This window comes from Diabrotica undecimpunctata, chromosome 10, assembly GCF_040954645.1.
Source record: "Diabrotica undecimpunctata isolate CICGRU chromosome 10, icDiaUnde3, whole genome shotgun sequence".
NCBI lineage: Eukaryota > Metazoa > Arthropoda > Insecta > Coleoptera > Chrysomelidae > Diabrotica > Diabrotica undecimpunctata.
In genome coordinates this window covers 49,745,325-49,771,064 of record NC_092812.1, presented here as the reverse complement: position 1 = coordinate 49,771,064, position 25,740 = coordinate 49,745,325, and the positions used below count along the sequence as shown (strand labels likewise).

The following is a 25,740-nucleotide window of genomic DNA, read 5'->3' as shown; positions in this document are numbered from 1 at the left end:
TTAGATGTAAGTATCTACGTATTAATTATAGTACAGCTAATAACCCAAAGTGGTTGATGCTGTTATCAATAAAATAAAAAACGGACAAAATTTCGAGGCAGCACAGTCTAGTTTATTTACTCAAAAATTCATTTATGTTGTTCACCGTCTACATTATGTCCACTAACATTATATTTGGAGCTCTAAAATATCATTATTTTAGTTAAAAAGTTCCAAAAATGGAAAAAGTTTTTTTGCAACATTTTCATTGTCTTCCAGTGGATGCCAGCTGACGAATTTAGTAAAAGTTTAAAATACTTTGATTAAACCAATGCGTCGTAGTTGGGTTAAGCGGTCTGCATGAATGTAAATATTGTGAGTTTGTAGGCAGTTTGTAATTCCATCGAAACTGTAACTCGCATCTATGTACGCTACGCTCTTCCAAACATTAAACAAATGTTAAACGGTGGACGTAAATACAGTAAATCCCTAAAACATTAAAAATATCTCCAAGCCTACTCTAATTAAGATTTTTGTGAAAGACTCGTTATGTTTAAATGTTGATGCTTGTGTTCAAAACAAGAAAAATGTTTTTTAATCCGGAGGACTTGGGAAACGTTATTTGATATGAATTTTAATGTTTTCCCTGTGGCAATTTTTATTACTTTAAATCACTTAATTACCCCAATTATTTCTAGATTTCTGGCAAATGTAAACTTAATTGTATGTAAGCTGTTTATGAAATCAGGAAATAGTGGTCAGAAGGATATTAGCAACACATGTATTGTCTTTACTGATACAGAAAATATAGCAGCTATTGTTTAGTCAAACCAGGACTCACATAAACTTTAAGCATTTAACAGGTAGACAAAAATGCTGGTGTTGAAAATGACGACTTTAAGATTGAAAAAGTTTTTCAAAGCCAAATAATTTTTATTATTTAACACACCTTGCGTTATAAAGGCGGATAATCTTTCAAATGTGAGTCAACTTACGGGTAATGCAGAATTTTGGTCTTTATTATGTAGAAAAGTTAATGAACATACATCCTGTACATGACTAACAGCCGAAGTTAATAATGAATTGGCTATTTAATTCTGTCCATCAGGTCTTCAGGCTTAAAGCTCTAGTTTAAAAGCGGTATGCTCTTCGCTGATATTGTTGTGTGTGGTGACAAGTGAACCTAAGTATGTAATTTTTTTACAGGACGATGCATATTCTTGCCTACCTTAAATTGTATCTGTTAGTTCGTTCTGGATTCAGATTTTTTTACTTACAAAAAAAAACCCTCGTTTCGCTTTGTCGATAGGCACGTCCGATTCGTAGGTGAACTAGAACACGACTCATAAACGAATTAAAATAGAGAAAAATCAAATATAAACAAAAAATGACAGAACGTATTGCACTAATAGACAAAAATTCAAACCTTGAAATGCTAAATAAAAATTAAGCGAATACTATAATATCAGTAGCAAAAGAATCGACCCATAATAAAACAAAAGTTCAAAAGCTCAGCAAGGAAACACAAGATTTAATAAAAAAGAGACAACAACTTGTGGAAGACTGAACATTTAATAAAATAAAAATAACATAAATCAATAAAATAATTAAGAAAAAGTCTGGGGAATTACAAAATAACAGTTAAATGAAATACTATATAAAAAGAAAGGCATACGAAACTGGAAGAAGAAAACAAGCGAAGTCAGAAATCTAATTACAAAACTAATTAATGATGAAAACAGGGAAATTACCAAAGTTAAAAAAATAACCACCACGTTAGAAAACTACTACCAAACATTATACAAGTCAAAAGCAACACCACCACCAGGTAAAGACGAAAAACACCGAAAAATATTAAAAAATATTTAATATGCCTAAAGATATACCAGATCTAATAGAGGACGAAATAAGAAATGCAATAAGCACTATGCAAAATAAAAAAGCTCCAGGTGAACAGGGAATATTATTAGAAATGATAAAGTATGGCGGACAAAACATCATAAAAATGCTAAAAATCATTTTTAATAAATGTGTAGAAATAAGTGAATTATCCACAGCTTGGTTAAATGCTCTTATAATACTGATCTTTATATATATATATATATATATATATATATATATATATATATATATATATATAACAATTCAATATAGCAAGTAAAAATAGACAAAAAATAAAAAAGATAAAACTACAAAGAGGGGTTAGACAAGGAGTTTCTATCTTCCCAAGCTATTTACTTTAGCTCTAGAAGATACGTTTCAAACTTAGAATGGGCAAATAAAGGAGTGACGATAGACGACGTAAACCTAAATCACCTGAGATTTTCCGATAATGTGGTAATAGCAAAAAATAGGGAAGAATTGCAGAAAATGCTATTAGGCCTACATACAAAATAAATAGGACTAAAAATCAAAAACTAAATATCTAACAGACAAATCTCTAGATATAATTGAGGACATAACTCTAGACAATGATAATATAAAAAAGGTTGGTACGTATATATACTTAGGAAAAAAAATCAAATAAACAAACTCAAACAAACGCAAACAGCATTTGGCAGATTACAAATATTATTTAAATCAAACTGATATATGGAACTGAAATATGGGCTTTTAACAACGACATAGTCCACAAACTCCAAATATCCCAGAGAGCTATAGAACGGAGAATGCTTATCTGCCATAGCTTGACATTAAGCTTAGCGATCACAAGTCCAATAAATAAATAAGAAGACTAACAAAAGTTACAGATATAATTTAAAATATTGCCATGTTAAAATGGAACTGGACACAATACATAGAAAGAATAGAAGACAACTGTTGGACGAAGTGAATTATTGAATGGAAACCAAGAGCAAGCAAAGAAGTAGAGGCAGGCCTCTAACTAGATGGACTGATGACAAGGGAGGCTTACGCCCAACGATGGATGGAATAGCTGTTGATGATGATGATGCTAGAACTTTTTTTTATTTGAGAAGATTATTTAAAATCAGAGTTTATGTAAATCGTACACATTCAAGAAAGAATACATAAAATATAAAATCGACGAGATGTGCAAAGAGAAAAATGATACCATTGTGATTCGATGATCCATAGTTCCACATTATTAAAGGCCTTTTTAGAATAATCTAGATTAAACAGAGAGAAACATTATACGCATTTACCTTTTCTCTTAGAATTTTTAGAGTGTGCACAAGTGTAGGTCATAAGTGCTGTACCCCTTTTAAAATCTAGCCCGTTTTACCGGTTGGTATTCATCAAATTTCCGTGTAAGCGAAACTGGTCGGTAATTTCTTAGGTCCGTGGTATCGCCCTTTTTGTAAATTAAGATTGTGTTAGGGGTGTTTTCATGTATTCTCATATTTCCATATTCATATATATATATATATATATATATATATATATATATATATATATATATATATATATATATATATATATATATATATATATATATATATATATATGTTTTCCATATTTCCCTCAAATAAGCATTTATTAAAAAGCGTTTTTGGATATCGGAAGATTTTTCTTCTACCTTATTTTAACATTTCTATCAGAATTCCATCACTATAAGTGTTTTGTTCCTTCCCATTTCTTTGATAGAATGCTCTATTTCTTATTCGTTTATATCGTGCATAACTTCTGATTTTACCTTTGTTATGATTTTTTTTTAGATTTTGTTTCGAAGATAGAAGTGAGTCATTTGTTTAGCTATAAAGGTCGCTGTATAATGTTTCAATTAATTTTGTTGTTTGGATTTTGCTGTTTTGAAGCTGGCCTTGTTGATATTTCATTGATGTTCCTTTTTCCTAGTTTCGGACTAGTGAATTTAAGGCTTTGGTTATGCGAAACCAAACTGCAAACCGAAACCATGCAGAATAATACTATTCTGGTATGATTATAAATATTTTAAAGACAAATCAAAAGATCTATTATGATCACACCCCTATGCTCCTCGTGACCTTTTTAAGTTTGCGGTTACCGAATAAACCGCTTATTTTATTCATTGCACCTTTTTCATCGGTATTCATAGCCTCTTTTATTGAAAATATTTCTGAAATTATGTTAGACTGTTTAAGAAATCGATTTTGCTAGTATTGGGAAAAAGAAATTTAGAAACACCTAAATCAGTCCTTGATAGCGTCCTAAATAGAAAAGTAAGTTTTCTATCAACCTTTCCTCGTAAATCAGTATATCCTGGAGAAAACATTAAAACGTAAACCCGTGCAGTGAATGTCTAAAGTATTCGTAGATTGAACTTGTTTCAAGAATAATTAAAAATAAAGTTTAGCACTTAAAAATAATTAGATTTTTTTATGTTAAAGAGCATCACGAAAGTTTTAGACACCGTATAGTTATTTTTAATTAATTCCCTCCTGAGTTGGTTTCACAGGTGGCTGAAAACATTTAATTAAATTATTTAAAGCTTTTAAAAGCTTTTATATTAAAAATACCTTAATTCTACTTGTAAAAAATATAACAAATATCACAATTATTTGCGTTTATACTTCAGAGGAAGCTAAAAATAGCGACCCATATATTTATACAAATTCAAACAATAGTTAGGAAATGCAATAAAATAGACCGAGTGATTATAAAAGTTAAGATTATAAAAAATAAGATTATAAGATTATAGTACGATAATATTTATAACACAGGCACCATACCGAATAAATTGTTAGTATCCATATTCAGAAACATTCCAACGAAGCATAATGAGAAAGACTGCTCAGAATACCGGGTAATTGCACTGGTGAGCCATGCACTGAAGGTGTTCCAGAGGATAATCCGACAACCAACTAAGCTTTAGAAACGGCATGAGCAATTCTTCTTCTAGTTACATCTTCTATCGAAGGTTGGCAATTATCATGGCTATGTGGACCTTATTAACCGCCGCTCTAAATAGTTCTTTACTACTCAAACCATTACTTCAGCTTCTTCACCAAGAAATTCTTCGTCTTGCCACATGTCACTTTCTTCGAATTTTTCTTTGCATAATAAGTTGTAATAATGAGTATTCTTGCCCTCTCATCACACGTTCTAAGTCTTCGTCTTTTGATAGTTAATATGATTTTTTTTTATTTCCTATCATTTTAGATAATTAAACCTTTGACACTCTTTGAATACATGATATTCATAGGATTCTTCTACAGCACCAAAATTAAAAGGTGGCCAATTTATTGATATGTTTACAAGCCACAAAGAAGAGTAGAGAACACGTAATACTGAAGATCTCCTTAGATCTTACACCTTACATCTTAACAACACAGAAACTTTTTAGGTTAAAGAATGATGTGCTATTTTATAACGTGTCTTCATTTGTTTGGTCTACATTTGATGTTACCCATGTTTCCACATATTTGTAGGTGTCCACGCTCTCAATTACAGTATCTTTAATAATCAACTGAATGGTTGCATCTGCTGATTTAGTCAGGCGGTAGCGGGTAGGAACTCCTTCTGGATAGTCATATTAGGGGAAGTGAATAAATCCCTACCATCAATAGATTTCAGATGTTTGCTGGTCCAGAAAACTAGTATCTGCTTGTCCTGCGTCACGGATGAAGTCCACAACGGCATCCTTGGCGAAGAAGAAAGTCTTTACGATGATCTGGAGAGCGGCTTTTATAAAAACCAACCTGGAAATAGGCAGCTGGTTTTTCAGTACTTTTCGTATTAAACAAAAGTCATGTAGGCCAGAATGGTCCATACATAACAGTACCCGGTGCAGTGGCAATCACTTAAATAGCATGTACACAGCAGAGGAAGAGCCAAGGGAATGAGTACTTTGGTATTTTTCGAACAATTACCATTATGGTTGAGGAATTAAATGATGTCCCCGAATACAGCCGCCTCTTAAATGAGGCAGGTGTACGAAGAGTCTCCCGCATGGCAGAATTTGTAATCAAAATAAGTTGTAGAATAGGCACATGAAATGTGTGAGCGGAGTTTATATGAACCAGGACAACACATAATGCAATAAATGAGATGAAAAGACTGCATATATCAATTTTGAAAATTAGTGAAATGAGGTGGCCCAGATCTGGCCAATGCAATGTGGATAAGACAGTAAGAAGAAATATCAGGAACGAAAATAGTTAAAAAAAAGACTCCCAGGGGTTGCCAACTTAAGAGAATGTATCTTTATGGGTTTTCGATAGCAACTAATTGTTGCTATAAGAATCAGTTTCTATTGAGGATACATACCTTCTCTTGGGTTGGCAACCCCTGGCAGTATTGCTTTGTCATGATGTAAATCTGTTTAAAACTCCAACATCAATTAAATTTAGCAGCAAATATGTATTAATTAAAAAAGTTTACATCGTTTAAAGGGTTTTTACCCACATATTTAGTGGCTTTCCCCATGTATACCTGGTACTGAACTGATTTGCTAAAAGAATACGTGAAAAACTTAAAAACCGTTAAGTAAAACAAGGGTAAAAATCATATCAATGTTATTAGACCTCCAAAACAACACCAAAAACATTATTACTGCACTAAATGCCTTATTTGAAGATTACACCAGAGACAGGAAAACAAAAATGGGTGCTAAAATGCTAAAATCTAAATTAAATATCGCGAAATACATTCAAGGTTTAGATAATCTTAAAAAATATTGTTATGTCACATACTCCTGATTGCGGCCCTGTGCTTTAGAGAAGTCGAGAATTCTCTCTTCACCGCCGAATATATTCCACGCACAGTTTCTATCGATGCGGAGATTCTCATCGCTGGAAGTTGTTCCAGAAAATTATGTCCTCATTATATAAGCGCACAGAGGCTAGTATTGGCGATAAGATGTATTACACGCATAATTGTTTTGTAAGCGATAATTATTCATGTGATTAGTAATTGTAATTTGGTAATTAAGGAAGTTTTCAGGTAAATCAAGTTTTGAGGTAGTTAAACCACGTTGTGCTTCATCTAATCTCTAAACCCACATAAAAACCTAACAATATTCCGAATTCTAAAGATCCGATAATAATTTTAAAATATTTGCTCCTTCAGCAACATTACTTATTAGAGATTTAGGTACTGATCCTGAATTTCGTATCTTAAAGCTTAGGAAAATGGTCCGATTATTTGATTACGAGGGCATGAACCCTCGTTATGAACCGATATGAACCTGTTTGAAACCCATTCCAGCAGTTCAAGACTGCTATCTATTTTACAATTCTTAAACACACCTTATAAAAGCATGTATGGCCTTAAATATTAAGTTACAAATATAGTAAAAAAAGTATCGTAAAATGTATTGACCGTAAACAATTCTTTTATGAAATAACTTCATTTAAAGATAGTTTTCCAGATGAAAAACAGCTAACTGTAATATTGAAAATTGTAGTCAAAAAATGATCTCATTTCCTATTTTCCAAATTTTGCTCTAGCATTCAGAATTTTTTTAATCTTACCTGTTTCTGTGGCTTTAAGTAAAAGAAGTTTTAGTACATTCAAAATTATTAAAAATTACTTAAGAAATAATATGACAAAAGAAAGGCTTACAGATTTGGCCCTTATCTATATCGAATCCGAATTCTCTGAAAAAAAATGATATCACTAAAATTATTGACAAATTTACTTACCAGAAATAGTAAGTTTATAAATAATTATTAGGACTATTAAGTATTATTTGACATTCAACTGTAATATTACTAATTATAGTCAAAAATGATCTCATTTCCTATTTTCCAAATTTTGCTCTAACATTCAGAATTTTTTTTAATCTTACCTGTTTCTGTGGCTTCAGGTGAAAAAAGATTCAGTAGATTAAAAATTATTAAAAACTTTCTAAGAAATAATATAACAAAAGAAAGGCTTACAGATTTGGCCATTAACTATATCGAATCCGAATTCTCTGACCGAAATTATTGACAAGTTTGCTTACCAGAAAGCCAGAAAAGATAGTTTATTAATAATTATTACAATTATTAGGTAGTCTTTGTAGAATGACTGATTTATATACCTTTTATTTGACGAGTTTTATGTTCAAGTAATTTTTATTGCAGCCGAACCCGCTTATTGTAATAGCCTTCGTGCCAAGAAAAAATATTCGTATAGCCAGGATTTTCTAATAACCGATCATTGGTGGCTAATAAATATGAAATGTATGTAATGATACAAAAATGATGCAAAGATATCTTATTAAAATACATACAACAGAATTACTTATTTTTTCTTAAAAAAATAAATAAATGGTAATAAAATAATAATTATAAGAATTAGACAAATTGACATAGGATTGGTCCTCCAAAAAACTTCTAATATTACACACGGACTTGCCGAATGGATGGAATTTTCACGAAGTCAGAAAAACCTTCATCTCCTGTCTCATCTGTGGCATAATATTGAGTTGGGTGGATTCATTGTTTACATGATGATCTTGAGTATCTTTTAAAATCGATAAATTATCGCCAGAAGAAACAAATCTTAAAAAAACGTCGTCCGACATTTTCTCCAGTTTTGGGGTTTCCTTATTTTATCGGTTGATAAAGTTTGTGCCTGTTTAAAAATTTTTTATTTTATAAAACAATTTTTTATGCAATTATTCGAAATGTTCCAACTTTTTTTCATTATATGAATAGCAGAGTGAAACAAGATTTTTCTTGCCATGTCATTGGAGATGTTTTGCCATACAAATCCATATTTGCTACAATTTTTTGTACAAATTATTTTTTATAATTTCTTTTAAAAGCAGAAATTATTCCTTGATCCATCGGTTCAATAAGTGAAGTTGGATTGTTGAGAAGGTCCTTAAAAGCCTGAACCAAATAATACAACTGGCCAATATAATAAACAGACGCAAACTGGAATACTTCGGTCACATTATGAGACACCCTCAAAAATATGAACTTTTACATCTGATCATTCAGGGAAAGGTAAACGTGTTCATGGTAGAAGAAGAAGATCGTGGCCGAAAAATCCAAGACATTGGTACGGATAATCGACTATTCTAGATTTACATTTAGACTACATTTAGAGCTGCTCTCAATGAAGTCACGATGCCGAATATGGTAGCTAACATGATAACGCTCGATAACAATCATGGAACTAGAAGAAGTGTGTTAAGATTTTTTAGAAAATATTTTACCAGTACTGCTAGATGATGAAAATATTAATACAGGTACTTTATACCTTCAACATGATTATACATAGTTAGAGATTTTTTATCCGACAATTTTCCCAATAGATGGATTGGTAGAGGGGGTTCTCAGGTCTAGCCTTCACGATCATGTGAATTTAGTCCGATCAATTATTATGTTTTGGGGATAGTTAAAATTCGAAGTTTATTAAGATGAAATACATAGTAGTGAAGAACTTTTTGAACGGATTTAAGACGCCTTTTAAGAAATGAAAAATAACCCAGACAATATTAGGAAGTCGCAAGTAGTTTTGGATCTGCTACGTGTAATGCAAAACCCTTCAGAACATAGAGTTTTCTTCGAAAACTTCTTTTCAAGTTATGCACCATTTCACATTCTAGGTGAAAAAGGAATTTTCTTTACTAGCACCGTGAGAGATAATAGGTTACCAGGATGTCCTCTACAAAGTAGCAAAGTGCTTGGAAAGAAAAACAGAGGCGAGTTTGATCATGCTTTCGACAAAAAGGCAGAAATATCAGTTGCAAGGTGGAACGATAATTCCGTTGTAACTGTAGCCAGCAACAATGGAACGGTTCATCCAATTGTTACAGTTAAAAGATATAATCGGAAGCTACGAAAGGAAGATTCAATACCTCAGCCCAATATGATTAACGATTATAACTGATATATGGGAGGTGTTGATCTCCTAGATAATTCGGTATCAAATTACCGGACCTGAGTAAGAAGTAAAAAGTGGTGGTGGCCCTTGTTTATGAACCTCGTGGATTGCACAGTTGTAAATTCATGGAGAATTTACAACATTGCAAATGATTCTCTAGTCTCCCAATTGCAATTTCGTTCTTCGTTGGTTTTGTCACTGATACAAAACGAAAAAAGATTTACGATAAAAACAGCTGCTGAAAAAGATGACTCCGAATCAGATCCAGAGCCAAAGCCATCCACATCCGCATGGGGTCGTCCTTCTAAAGGAAGTTTACCTTCTGATATTCAATATGACCAGACTGGTCATAATATCGTTCGCGAAGAGGATGGACGTAGACGGCGGTGCAGACTGTGCAAAACTAATTCTGTTTATATGTGCGGAAAATGCAAGGTTCACTTGCACGCTGACTGTTTTAGTGCTTACCATAAAAAATGAGATGCCATAATGGCGCTACTGCCATACTACCAGACAAGTAATCATTTTATTTTATATAATTAACTATTGTAGCAATACCTTTTGTTTTAATTAATAAAACCAAGAAATTTCATTTACACACTATAAAACGTATAATTTTCAATTTACTACATATATTATGCCAAAGTTTCGTTAACGAAACATTATTTTTTTGTATATGGCAATTATTATTATTTATAATTTTAAGTGAAATATTGTTCTTATGCCTTTATTTATGTATATAAACTTGAATTGCAAAAAATCTAAATATTTCAATGCTTGGCCATTATTGGGTCAAACATTTACTTTAGTTTTAATAACAATTTTTTTTCTGCAAATTTTCGGTGTTTTTTTTTTAATTTTTAAGATACTTCGTTGATTAAAGTTATGCATTTTTTGTGGACTCTTTATTATTTATTCAATAATAGAGGTACTATTACCGTCTAGAATACGAAAAAATGACACATTTTCAACATTTTTTTTGTGTATCTTATCTATTATATATGGCAATATTATTTTTATATTATTATACAACTTTTGAAGATTATATATTTTTTTTTTCATTGTTCCTCTATTTTAAATATAGTGCCAAAAATTGTTCCTCCAAAAATTTCTGCTCTATGCAATAGATACGGTGATTGTCATTTGTTTTAAATAATCTACTACTGTTCTTCTTCTTGTAGTGCCTGTCCGTTTCGGATGTTGGTCATCATGTAAATCTGTATTTTGCAAACTGCAGCTCTGAAAATATTTGTGGTTGTTGTGTTGAATCACGTAAGTAGATTTTTCAGCCAGAAAATTCTTCGCCTTCCTGGTCCTTGTTTTTCTTCTACTTTTCCTTATAGAATTAATTGCAGCAACTCATATCCTTCGCTGTTTCTCATGATGTGACCGATGTATTCGATTTTGGCTGTTTTTATTGTAGTTAACAACTCTTTTTCTTTTTGCATTCTTAATAAAACGTTCTGGTTAGTAACGTGGTTGGTATAGGATATCTTCAGGATTCGACGATAAAACCACTACTACTGTTAGTAATACTAAATGTTCTTTCATTTTTATCGCATTAAATAATTTATTTGTGTTTTCATCCATTATTTCTGTATTAAGACTCAATAATATGCCTTATCAATTCAGCAACGAAGAATATGAGGATATGGTAGATATGTACGGTTTTTGTGGTAACGACATAACTGCTCACAGAGAGTATGAAACGCGGTTTTCTCAACCAAGAATACCAAGTTATCGAAACTTTTGGAAAGGTATATGATTATTCCAGAACACACGGTCAATTTCCAACCGTAAGACTACACGAACACTTAATCTCTGGAACGGCAAATATGTAATATAAAATTTAAAAAGCGTTTTAAAAAAGAAGTTATCTTACGTGATAGACCTTAAAGACGAATATGTGTTTCTCGTACATAATAAAAAAACCACTGAAATGTTAAAATTGTATCAATTTAGACAAAATAATGGTATTAATTAAAATTAAGTCGCATCACAATTTTCTTCTACTTCGAGCTGTAGCAATTCATATAATTTCAGAATTCAAATTCAAAATGCTACCACAAAACATATTTTGCCGAAAATTCAAAGTTTACCACGAAATTTAGTTTTTCATTCTCTTTTCAAATGCAGAATCCATTTTAAAAAAATCTTATGTAAAGGGTGTTGTTTTTCTAATAATAATGTTTCTTATATTTTTTAATTTGGCCATCTCTCTCTTGTCGTTTCCTCATTGCTGAGGATCGTGATTTCCTACAATGCGGGCTGTCAATTCTCTCCATCTCTTGCGATTTTGGGCTGCTCTCATGGACTCGGAAAACGTCTCTCCAGTGGCTTTCTGTACTTGATCTGACCATCGGATAGGTGAGTGTCCTCTGCCTCTACGTCCTTCTACGTTTCCGCATACAATTAATCTTTCTAAGTTGTCATTGTCTCTTCTCGCAATGTGGCCAAAAAACTTTAAAACATTCGCAAGACACTGAGAGGAGAGTCTGGTCTGAATGTTTAGCTCTTCGAGAATCGACTGATTGGATCTGTGCTCCGTCCACGAGACGCGTAGCATTCGTCTCCAGCACCACATTTCGAATGCGTCAATCCTTTTCCTATCCTCTGATTTTATTGTCCATGTTTCGGCAGCGTAACTGAAGATTGAAAAAATGAGTGTCCGTACCAGTCTCATTTTGAGTTTTTTGGATAAAGAGCGGTCCTTCCATATTTTTGACAGTCGACTCATCGCGTTCTTGGCCATCCCTATTCTTCTGCGAATTTCCGTATGGGAGGAGGCTGCATTGCTTAAGGAAGATCCTAGATACGTGAACTCGTCTACTTTCTCGAATTGATTTAGGGCGCCTGTTGTTTGGAGGATATTCGCGTGGTCCACAATCATGATTTTTGTTTTCTGATTATTAATCTTGAGCCCACACTTGTTGCTTTCGGTTTCTACTCTCTTTATCAGTCTCGACATCTCCTCTTCAGATGTTGCTATCAGTGTTGTATCGTCTGCGAATCTTAAGTTTGAGATCTTTTTTCCTGCAATGGAGATGCCGCCTCTCCATCCATCGAGTGCGTTCCTCATTATGTATTCTCCATATAAATTGAACAGGTCTGGAGATAGTATGCACCCTTGTCGTACACCTCTGCTGGTTTTGAAGGTATCAGATTGCTGGTTTTCAATTCTTATTTTAACTGAGTTATCTTCGTATAAGTTTTTAATTAATATTGCCAAATGATCTGGAACTCCCATCTCATGAAGAACTGTCCAGAGAACTTCCCACTTCACACAATCAAATGCCTTTTGGTAGTCTAGAAAACAGATTATTATTGGAATTTTAAATTCGCGGGCCTTTTCTATGAGCTGCCGCATATTAAGGATTTGCTCTCTCGTACCCTTCCCTTTGACAAAGCCTGCTTGTTCTTGGGGAATTTGTTTGTCTAAGTATTGTTGCAAACGGCGTTTAATGATTCTTAGTAATATTTTGCTTGGATGGGAAATCAGTGAGATGGTACGATAATTACTACACTTTGTAGTTGTTCCTTTTTTATGAATTGGTATTCACAATGATGTGCGCCATTCTCTGGGCCACTTTCCGCATCTGCAAATTTTATTACAAAGTTTCCACATTATGTAACATCCTTTGTCTCCCATGTTCTGAAGGAGCTCTCCCGTGATATCATCGCAGCCAGGGGATTTATTCTTCTTGAGGTGAGTTACAGCTTCTTCAATCTCGGACAGCAGAATTTCAGGTTCAGGGTTGTATGCGATGTTTTCGAGGGCCGAAGTGTGGCCTAGATTTACGTGTTCTTCCCTGTAGAGCTCTGAACAATAGTTTTTCCATGTTTCCAACACTCTGTCGATATCACTTATGATAATACCCTGTTTGTCCTCTATTGCATAGTTCTTGGGTTTAAATTCACTCGCAAGAATTTTCACTTTCCGGAAGAGGTCTTTGGTTTCATTTCGATATCCGTGATTTTCTATTTCTTGACAGATTGGGCCATAGACTTCTTATAATTATAAATAAATTAATCGATTGGATAACTTAAATATTCGCGGCCCAAATATAAAGAAAATATACAGTGTGATTAAAAAGTTATGTACCAAATAAGAAATTGGCAAAATAGATAAAATACCTAGTATCTTTGTTATTGATGAAGTAAGGCCTATTAGGTATGAAATTTTTGAGTGCCTTAGTGTCCCCTTTTTTCAGTTAACCTATGTTACTTTCTTAAATTATATGTATATATATATATATATATATATATATATATATATATATAAATTTGCAACTAAATTTTATTGTGCCATTGAACTCAACGTTTCGACAGGAAAACCTTGCTTTTGTCGAGATTCTAAAATGTACAGGATTAGGAACAAAAAGTTGTTGTAAAATATATTAAAAACTTACCAAAACGTCAAACAGGACACTGATATTATTGAATTGACAGAAGTAAAAATTAATATCTGAACCATCTCATGGTTTACTTCTGTCAATTCAATAATGTTAGTGTCCCGTTTTCCGTTTTGGTACGTTTTTTATATATTTTACAATAACTTTTTGTTCCTGACTGATTTTAGAATCTTGACAGAGGCAAGGGTTTCCTGCAGAAACATTGATTTCAATGGCACAATACAATCTAGTTGCAACTTTAATATTACTTATTAAACCTAAACCCAAGAAATGCTAATTTTATATATATATATATATATATATATATATATATATATATATATATATATATATATATTGATAACTTCATGAGAGAGTGAGATAAAGCAATACTGACAGGAAAAAAATCAATATACACCAATCATTCAAGAAGAACAGAAAAGAAACAATACAATGATAAAACTTGATTTAGACAATGGCCACACCTACTCAATTATATGGATGTGAAAGTTGAGTAATGACGCAAAGAGATAACTCTGGAATCCAGCCTAGTACAATGAGATTTTTCAGAAGAGTTAAAGGTTTTAGAATACTTAATAGACATAGAAATGAAGGAGAAAGACATGAAAGACTGGATATCTACTCGATTAACTAGAAAATAAGAGAATAAAGAGGTAAATAACATAAACAGCATAGATGAAAATAAAATAACCAAAAACTTCTTAATTAATTCCGAACAGGCAACAAATACCTTATCTCTGGAATGAATAAGAAGGGAATGATAGGAAATTTAAATATTACATTAGTTTAAAAAAATAAGGATTGGATTAGCAAGCCCTTAGTGCTCACTTTGAAATCCTTTTCATTGACTATAAATCAACTTTCAATTAACGAATTTAACATTTAAAATACTTTTTTTAAGAGTAAAGTCATGAGAACATTACATCGAAAACTTTCGACCTAAAGCAGTTAAAAATGTTTCATTAATGTTAATTCATTACTAAACTCCTTGCATTTTATAACTCGTATAAATTAAAATAATACTTCTCAATTTTGTATTGACTATGACTTTTAATAACCCTAAAAAAATATAGTACACAGAACCATTACATGCAAACTTCCTGAGTAAAAAATATAAAACATAAAAACATCACAATTTCAGAGTACACTATTTTTTTAGTCATTTACTATAATTCTCCATTCCTATCTTAAGATAAATAATTTTTTTGCTCGGTTTAAAAATTTGCAAATAGTAGCTCATACTACAAATATTCTTTTAGAGAAAATACTTTCATTAAAATATTTTAATAATTTCAATTAAAAATAGTTTCAAAGTTCTCATAACTTTGTCAATATTTTATTTAAAATAAGTAATCCGGTATAGAGTTTTCTAAAATATAAACAAGGTTACATTTTATTCAACAAGTTAATTTTGAAGAGAATTTAAAATCAGTTTAGATCAACATTTATATTTGCAAAATATTTTAGAAAATTAAAATTCACCAAGATATATAAGTTGCTAAATTGCTTAGAAATAATTTTTGAGGGGTATATTATTTGTAAGTTATAAATTTCTAAAGTTGAAAAAGTTTTATAAAGTTTTATTAAATTGAATCAAACACTTACCTTGACTTTCATGAAGTTGTACGTGTTGGCGAATAAGATCTACTGTACACTTTACCGTTAACTTGATATTTCTTTTAAAAACTGATCATGTTATTTTGATATGTCACAAAGTTTATCAAAAGTGCAGAAGAAATGCTCTATACGTTAACACAGCAAAATACGGACTAATACTATCAGGTGTGATTTCATTGTGAGTGCACATCTGTGAGAGCGTGTTGATATATACGTACACACAATCCTGAACTTACGACTGCATTACAGGAGGGGTGGTGAAAGACTAATTCATAGAATGGGGTTGCGATGCCGGTTTTGCGCTAGCCAGGCTGCTCCTGGGCAAATTCTCTCCGCTCTCACTCCTTGTCCGCTTATATGTCCTCCAATTTGGCATCCCAAAAATTCGGCTATTAGTAACTTTTACGTTTTTACGTACCCCAAATTCGGCTATCTATTTTAAGGCGCCAACGCTCGATTTCAAAAATGGATAGTTACCGTTACCACCGTTTCCCCCACCACTCTATCATTGGCTTTACTATTAACATTGGTCCGCCCATGCTGACTACACTACCCAATTATCTTTCACTTCCAACGCGGCAATTACACATTTTCGCTTTGAATATAGGGCGATAGGCGCAAAATGCCCACACATATTTTATTTCCAACTTGTAGAGGTAGTTGTTGAATGTCCACGGGGATACATCTTATTGGCTTGTCACACACATATTTTGGTATTTGCAAATTTATCTGATGTTCTCCAAACATCATTCCAATATAACATTGTTTAAATATTTATATGTATATATATATTTATATGTTTATATATACATATATATATATATATATATATATATATATATATATATATATATATATATATATATATATATATATATAAGTCAGCACTGATAATAAAAGTTTAACCAATTTATTTACTGTAGAGAGAGAAAAAACTGAATTTTTATACTTTAACACACATATTACTGAAACTATTTTTTTTTAATTTTATTTTTACTTAAAGGAAATATAAGGAAATGTGTCTTATTTAACGACAAAACATACTAAAATAATAATTTTTGCATTAGCTGTTAAAATATGTCATGTTCTTTTAAAAGGACATCAGTAAGAAGCAGTATATATATATATATATATATATATATATATATATATATATATATATATATATATATTAGAAGTGATTATTTCGACCAAAAAATAATTTATAAATACGTTCAAATTATCGGGTATAGTGGTCTATAGTAAAAATCTTTCTTTTTTCTAAATTACTCAATATTTCGCTATTTATTTAAAAGCTTCCTCAGGAGTAAACTAAAAACAATTTGAACATTACAAAAAATGGCGTACAAATACATTTTAAAACACTTACAGAATTTAAAAGATTTTGCAAATAAAAACTGACATTGAAGTATTTGAAATATTGAATGTCAAGATTAAATTGTCTTAAGCACGTTCGTTATAGCTATACGATAAAAAATTAAAATTATTTAAAATGTAAAAATAAAAATAACAATAAAAGAAAAGTTAGAAGAATAATATTTATTTGATGAATTATTAAGGTTAGTTGTTATTAAGATGAATGTTGGCTATTTTTAATATTTATAAATTTTGTTCAATATGTTACAATATATGTTACTTAACTGTCCAGTGTCCGTTTTATAATTTAAAGTGTTTTTATTTTTATTAATGTAATACATTTCAAGAAATAATCTACTTTTGTAGTTATCAGTCTGTGCCAAAATGTGAGCTTTGTTATAGTCTAGCATATGACCAGTGTTTTCATAGTGTTCAACCACTGCGCAAGTATTTTTTCTCAAGCGGCAATCACTTTTATGTTGTGTGATGCGTTGTTTTAGCCATTGTGATGTTTGACCAATATAGCTATTTTGACATCCTAAACAGGGTATTTCATAAACGACGGACCGTCATAGAAATTAGTGCTGTAAATCAGTTTTTTTTAAATTTGTTTAGGATATCCCGTCGTGATTCTAATAACAAATCAATCAAATATAAAAAACTTCCCTTTATTAATGGTCTAACTCATTCTGTCATATCCATATTCAAAAATGTTCCTAATATTAGTATAGTTAAATATAATACCATGAACAGCAAACAACTATTTTCAAAAATCAAAGACCCAGTACCAACCTTATATAAAAGTAATGTCGTTTATGAAATACCCTGTTTAGGATGTCAAAATAGCTATATTGGTCAAACATCACAATGGCTAAAACAACGCATCACACAAGATAAAAGTGATTGCCGCTTGAGAAAAAATACTTGCGCAGTGGTTGAACACTATGAAAACACTGGTCATATGCTAGACTATAACAAAGCTCACATTTTGGCACAGACTGATAACTACAAAAGTAGATTATTTCTTGAAATGTATTACATTAATAAAAATAAAAACACTTTAAATTATAAAACGGACACTGGACAGTTAAGTAACATATATTGTAACATATTGAACAAAATTTATAAATATTAAAAATAGCCAACATTCATCTTAATAACAACTAACCTTAATAATTCATCAAATAAATATTATTCTTCTAACTTTTCTTTTATTGTTATTTTTATTTTTACATTTGAAATAATTTTAATTTTTTATCGTATAGCTGTAACGAACGTGCTTAAGACAATTTAATCTTGACATTCAATATTTCAAATACTTCAATGTCAGTTTTTATTTGCAAAATCTTTTAAATTCTGTATGTTTTAATTGGTTGGGATGACCTCAGCGGAGCTGTTTCGCAGAGCAGTCAACAAAACCATGATAGCCTTGATGATCGCCAACATCCGGACCGGATAAGGCACTGAAGAAGAAGAATGTTTTAAAATGTATTTGTACGCCATTTTTTGTAATCTTCAAATTGTTTTTAGTTTACTCCTGAGGAAGCTTTTAAATAAATAGCGAAATATTGAGTAATTTAGAAAAAAGAAAGATTTTTACTATAGACCACTATACCCGATAATTTGAACGTTTATATATATATATATATATATATATATATATATATATATATATATATATATATATATATATATATATATATATATATATATATATATATATATATATATATATATATATATATATATATATATATCCTTAAAACATTGTTTGGGGTGTAATGGTATTTTAGATTTTTCGCACAAAAATTGAATCTTTTTCTTGCAGAGTCCGTAACGAGATTGTTTTTCTTGATACACAATTAAATGGTTCATACCATCATATCTTGAATATAAGACCGTGTGGGGATTCCGTCTTGTTGGGCCGCTTTTGGTATTTTTTTTGTAGGTTTACAGAAGGTTGAAGCTATTTGCCTTCTAAATTCAAGCTGATCAAGGCTTCCTCCGTCTTTTCGGTCCAATTGCCTCGCGTTTTGAATAGCCATGTCAATTCGATGTACTATTAGCGGAAAGTACCATTGTTTTCCTCTTTCCCTGTGCTTTTATCTAATTTGTAATCCTTAGTTCCCCTTTCTTTTCTAAGAAAAGACTTCTAGTTTTTAACTCATTTAGTAGATGTATAGATGAGAAAAAGTTATCAAAAAAAGGTGGAATCTGGTTTTTGGCCAGCGTGATTGAAGCACATATGCATAAGACAAACCAACCGACGAACCAAGACCCAAGTTTTTGTATGAGGCTGGTATTTGCACTGAGTTGTCTTGATACAGTATAAACCATACAATATAACCTAGACGGAGAGTACCCATCCAAAGCTTATAACCCCAACAAATGGGTTTGTTTCGTATAAATTGTTTCGTAGTGTGTCTTCCAAAATATGATACCATATGTAATAATAATAATAATAATAATGAACCATAAATAATTATACCATCTAGGCTATGTTCTTGTTCGAAAGAAGCGTGATTTAAAAAAATTTTATTCATTGCATTATATAATGGCCGTATTTTAGCAAACTTTTGTGTTTTGTCCAAACTAATATTATCACACACATGAAGAATTTTCATTAAATGGGAAAATCTATCTCTCGATATAGCTTCAGCGATTTTTTCATACTGACTATCAACACGATTTTCCCAATACATATATCTTTTTGGTAACACCACGTAGCCACTCAAAATAAGCACACCCACAAAACACCTAATGTCGGATTTCTAGTATCCAGTAAACATCTTTAGGATGCTGATACGATCACCTTTAAGCCATTGTGCAGATCCTAGTTTTTCGAGAATAATCGAAGGTTTTGTGTCTTCTTTGCATAGTGTGGCAAGAGTTACGTCGTCGTCGTCTGAATCCGACTCTTCTGTACTCTGATCTTGATTGTCGAATATAACGTCCACGTCAGTTCTCAGCTGGGTTCCTGGTAAATGGTCTATCGTTGTGAGATCCTCGTCTCCTGAATCGCAATCTGTTGTATTATCATTTGCTCATATATACATAAATTTGACCGACCGTTTGTCGGTCCGTTGTAAATAAAACTACTTAAGTTTTGCTTAAACGTTTTGGCAAATTTGCCATTTTCAAAAAACAGCTTCGGCCAAAAAAAATTAAAAAACTACTAACAAAAACCGGCGAAAACCACAAAAAAAAATTTACAAACCCTAAAAAGCCCGGGCGAGCAAGTAGGGCCCTACCCCTTGAGCACAAAGTCTCCGAACTGAGCCTAGCCCTGAGCGGAGAGTTGAGGCCCAAGTAAGCAATTTTAGTTTCGTGGATAAGTCACATGAAGAAAACAGGAATAAAGCGAAAAACGCTGTCCTGAATTTGATTCGGTTAGGAAGCCATGTTGAAGTTCTATTACCCAGGACTGCTACATGCAGAGCATGTGACTGATAGTTGCCTATCGCGCATCAGAGTGCTATAGGGGGGAAAGGGATGGTCTGGAGCATTGGGGCGCGGTGGAGTGACTCCTGTAATTTAACTCGAGTTAATACACCTCGTTCCAATGAATTGTTACACCCGAACGTAATTTTTAGGAGTAAACATGTGTCATAGGCTGGGTTTAATTAAATTGCTTGCTTGCTTGAGTGCCATAATTTCGGGGTTTGACTATATAATACAGATCGAGCAATAATCGACGCGGTTCAACTCGGAAGCCTGTTGAGTTTAATATTTATTTTTGTAATAGTATTAATCTTAGCTTTAGGTCTAATCATACTAACCGTAGAAATATTTCAGATTGCAGTGTAGTAGTCTCTGAGAGAAATCGTCAGAAAGTGTGTCGAAAGCTCGGCGCAGTGATAATCAACGCTGTTCAAACCGGTATTCGGGTGAGTTTAATATTAATTTTTATAATAATATTAATATTAGTTTTGCGTCTTAATATATAAGTTATGGTTTATGGTATGAAACTTAGCTATAGGTATGAAAACAATTAATTTGGTCAAAGGCTTGTATTAATGTCAATCTGCCCTTTGTGTTGTCTTTAATTTATTTAACTGATTGCATACTTTCTATAAAAAATATACCAACCATAACCCTTCTCAATTCAAATTAAATTCCCAGGGCTATTATTTGTGCTTCTTATCAAACACGTATTTCCAAGTATTTTTTAAAAAATGTAAAAGGTAAATAAATAAATTCGGAACACTTGAATAAAATTATCTCTACTACTATATATACTCTATTACTCTGTTAAATAATCAATAAGCAAAACCACACATATAATTGCAATATAATATTATTCTATACAAACCAAATTAATATAAATTTAACGAGGTAAATATTTTAAATTACTGAACGCCATCAACGAAATAGTTTTAGTCAATTAAAATTGTCTGTACGATAAAGTATTAATAATTGTATGCTGATAAAATTAATTTATTGACTTTGGTCTAATGAATTTTGCAAGTCTCCTATTCAATGTGTACAACAAATAGTACTTACAACTTACAGGCCTGTGGACACTTTATGGAACAGAAAACTTTAACCACTGTTACAAGTGGTTGGCAATCACAATGACTATTTTTTTTTGAACGTGCTGCTCTAAACAAATCAATCGATCTGCATTGATACCAATCACGTACAGTTTTCAACCAAGAATTCTGCCTTCAGCCAACAGATCTTCTTCCTTAAATATTTCAAAATTTTATATTTTATTCCACTCATCATGTGGCCTAGGTCCAGTTTTCTTGTTTGTATAGTGGTGATTAGTTCTGTTTCTTTACCAACCATCTCCAGTACTTTTTTATTTGTAATTATATCATGACATAATTTGTTTAATAGTCTGCTGTAAAACCAGATTTTTAATATTATTATATGGAGCGAAACCAAGTTTCGGCTACATATAATAATATTGAAAATATATATCATGGAATAGTACGTCTGATTTCCAAATTAAGATTTTTGCACGTTAGGTGTGGCTTCATTCATATTAATGCTGGTCTGACAATCTCTATTCGCCTGTTTATTTCTACAGTATGATCATTGGTTTCATTGATCAAAGTTTCCAAGTACTGATATGTTTCTTCTGGTTCTCTCACGTTACCATTTATTGTCAATATGTCGAGTATATTTTTTGTGGACTTTTTTTAATTAGCTTTTATTTCGTTTTTTTAGCATTTATAGTAATTCCCATCTCAGCACTATTCATACTTAAGTTTTCAATTAGATATTACAAATCTTTTAAAATCCGTGCAATAATCGTGTCATCTGCATATCGTACGTAGTTAATTTTCTGTTAACGATAACTCCCGCTTTAATATTATTGAGGGTATTTTTGACAATTTTTTTAGAATATAAATTAAACAAAAGTGGCGATAAAACACATCCCTGTTTAACTCCTCTATAGATCTGCATTCCTTCTGACTGTTGCTTATAAATTTTAACTATGATACTTGGTTCCAATATAATGATTATGTATTTAGAGTATCTTTATGATTTTACTGTCAATGTACATATTCATAAATATTGATATTAGTTTTTTATGTCTAACTTTATCAAAAGCCATTTTGTAGTCAACGACGCCCAAGTGTAGATCAACATTTACATTACGTCATCGGTAAATCGGTGTGTTGATGGAAAGTAGTCCTTCTTGAGTACTTATTCCATTTCGGAACCCAAACTGCGTCTCGCTAATCTCCTCTAACTTTTCATAGATGCTATTATGTGTTACTTTGGGTAGTACTTTTAACGTATGACTCATAAAGCTCAAAAAAATAAAATAATTAAGTACAGTTTAATCAAACAATAAGAGTATAGCAGAACATATTTCTTTGAAAAAAATTATATATAAGTACGCAGTTAAAAGAAAAATAACATTATTTTCGAAAAGTACCGTAGGGATCGTTTTGTTTTACACCGTGGTTAAGATAAAATGATACAAAAATCGGTAATATAAAATTTCTGCTTTTCAGTTACAACCGCACACAATAAATGACATCATTTATTGCACAAATTGCACTTAACCCAAACCTCCTTCTGAGGCGATTTACTGAATAATTCCGAGCAAAATATACAGGCGACGCCGCCGTCATCTTCATTATCATCAAATTTTCTATTTTCTTTGTTTTTTTATAATCACCGTTCTGCTTGCAGCTTTCCTAGCTGCTTTTGAAGTTGAGTTTATCGTTTTTTGTTTTTCTTTCATCAAAAGATAATGTATTGTAGAGATGAAAACAGTTGATTCTTGCGAAGGTCTTGAAATCCTTGCCTGAGGGGGTGCCTGAGGTAGTCAAGGTATAACATATGGAGTTACAAAAGTATCCTCCAGCGATGTTGAGATTTCATTTCTTTTATTGCCACCTTTCTGTCAACTGCTAACTTCGGAAATTGTTCGGACTGTTTCCAAAGAAGCTAATATCATCTGAGTATCGTCCACTTCATTCCCATTCCTCTGAATCGTCTGATAAAGATACGTTACGAATTTTTCTTTTCGTTACAGGTAAAATATAAGCAAGGTTATAAGCAAAACGGATATCTTTGTGGAAAAAGGTTTTTACTGTTTCATTTTCCAATATAGGTCGATTAGTTGTACACAATGGTTTAAATTTCCAATCTGGGAATATGTTCGGATTAAAAGAATAGATGCCTTTGCCTCGAATCCACTAAGTTCGTTGTTAAGTGTGGCAGCTCTTCGATACGATTTTTCAAACAAGCTAAAAATATTAAACAGAGCTGTGACTTTTCCAGGGTTTTTTTAAGCAATAAAATAACTTTCTCATTAAAATACGCCATTAGAAGTGAAAATATTGCTACATTCAATGGCTGCATCTCGTGCGTACAGTATGGAGGAAACAACAGCATTATAATGTCAATTTCCCTACAGTATTCTATAGCGTCAGAAAACTTGTGGTTTGAATGTCCTTTAAGCAATAATAAAACCCTATTTTCAATTGAGTATAGTGTATATTGTTGAAAATTCTTTAAGAATAGAATGAAGGTGTTAGATTTCATGTGTCTAAATTCGTTGTAAAGAGAAAGTGTTCCATATGGGCGCCTTAAAATAATAATTCATTTCTTCGTTTGTGAGGAAATATTACTGCTAGAGGAATGAATAGATCCACATTTTTTGAATAGAGAACAACGGTGACGTTTTGTCCCCTTTCAGCACTTTGTTAAGAAACCAACCGGTTTCCTCACTTTATGTGCTAAAATTTTGTGCAACTTGTCTGAATGCTAGACTAATCCATATTATATATACTCAAAGGATTGATCTCATTCTTATTTTGTATTTCATCCAAAACGGATAAAAACTTAGCGACTGCCTCTTTATTAAAGCTTCTCGATCTGGCAGCTGACGTAACCTCAGGAGTTCTAAAGAAATCTTTGTATGTCTCTTATCATAAGTTCTAAAAGAAATCTTTGGATGTGAAAACTTTATTTAGGAGGCTAAGCAAGGGTAAAATGGTCTCCGGAGTCATTTTGCCTCAACATGGGGGACCATTTTATCTCAAAATCTGATCAAATATAAAATATTTCTCAACAGACGTGAAATAAACAGAAAAAAATCCTTTTTAAATCCCATTAAAAAAATTTTACCTACTTCAATTAAAACGCCTAAAAACAACAACTTTTGTGAGCACGAAATTAACAATATTACATGTGTTTTTCTAGGTTATATTAAAACTAGCCTATTAGGCTTCGCACTTTTTCACAGCTTCGTATATAAGTGGTGCCAGTAGTACTAAATATAATAAAGAAAGCTAAACGGCGCCGGCGGTTTTATGAAAATTATAAGAACTACGTTAGGGGACCATTTTACGTAAGAGGACCATTTTACCCGACTTTCCCCTAGGTTTCGAGAAAACATAACACATTGAAACCGGAAGCTATTCGTGACAAGCAATTGGGAAAAACCTATACCCTAACAAGAAATTGGGAAGGGGGACTTGTAAATGTAACATGATGTACTAATTATATAATGTGAAGATCGAATACGCCGTTTACTAATAAGAAAGTTGTAATAATATCGGTCCTTAACATTTTGATAGCTCTTCGTACATTTTAAATATTTACTAAGTCCTTTACAGTGAGCGAGCTGTAATATCGACGTTGAACATCATTAGAGGGTCCTTACTTACTCTGTGCTTTATATTTACAATATTTCTTACTAAATGCCCATGTTTTTCTATTTCACTTTTTATTATATTAATGAGCACTGTATGATGTAGATTACGAATTACAACTCTGTATGCTCTATCCTCTTTCATTTGGTATGTATGATACACAATTATTTTGCTTGTTAACTGTCTTATCAGTTTTCGGTATGTTTTAGAGTCCCGGGAATTTATTTTTATTGTGTTGTTTTTTAATGCTGTACAATAGTATGTCTCTGTTTTTGTTACTTTCGATAGGTTATTAACCATTTTACTGAATACACAGTAACATCATATATAAAAATTGATAGGAGTTTAGAGGTTGCTGGAGTTTCGTTGGTATTTTCTGAACTATTATGGTTGTCGTTTTCATTTTCATTTTGTAGAATCTGAAATTTATTGCTGGTTACTACCGTGTCTTCGTTTTCTGTTGGTGTCGGAGGATTAATTTTACGTTTTTTGTT

At 31.9% G+C, this 25,740-nt stretch overlaps 1 protein-coding gene across 1 annotated transcript in view; it reads right to left on the bottom strand.

Annotated features, from left to right (window-relative positions):
• LOC140452394 (uncharacterized) overlaps positions 1-16,008 on the bottom strand; it is a 172,624-nt gene extending 156,616 nt beyond the window's left edge. Inside the window, exon 1 of the mRNA XM_072546617.1 lies at positions 15,756-16,008. Coding sequence (XP_072402718.1) covers positions 15,756-15,767 — 12 coding nt within the window. The 5' untranslated portion in view covers positions 15,768-16,008. The remainder of the gene's footprint in view (positions 1-15,755) is intronic.
• Between the last annotated feature and the right edge of the window lie 9,732 nt (positions 16,009-25,740).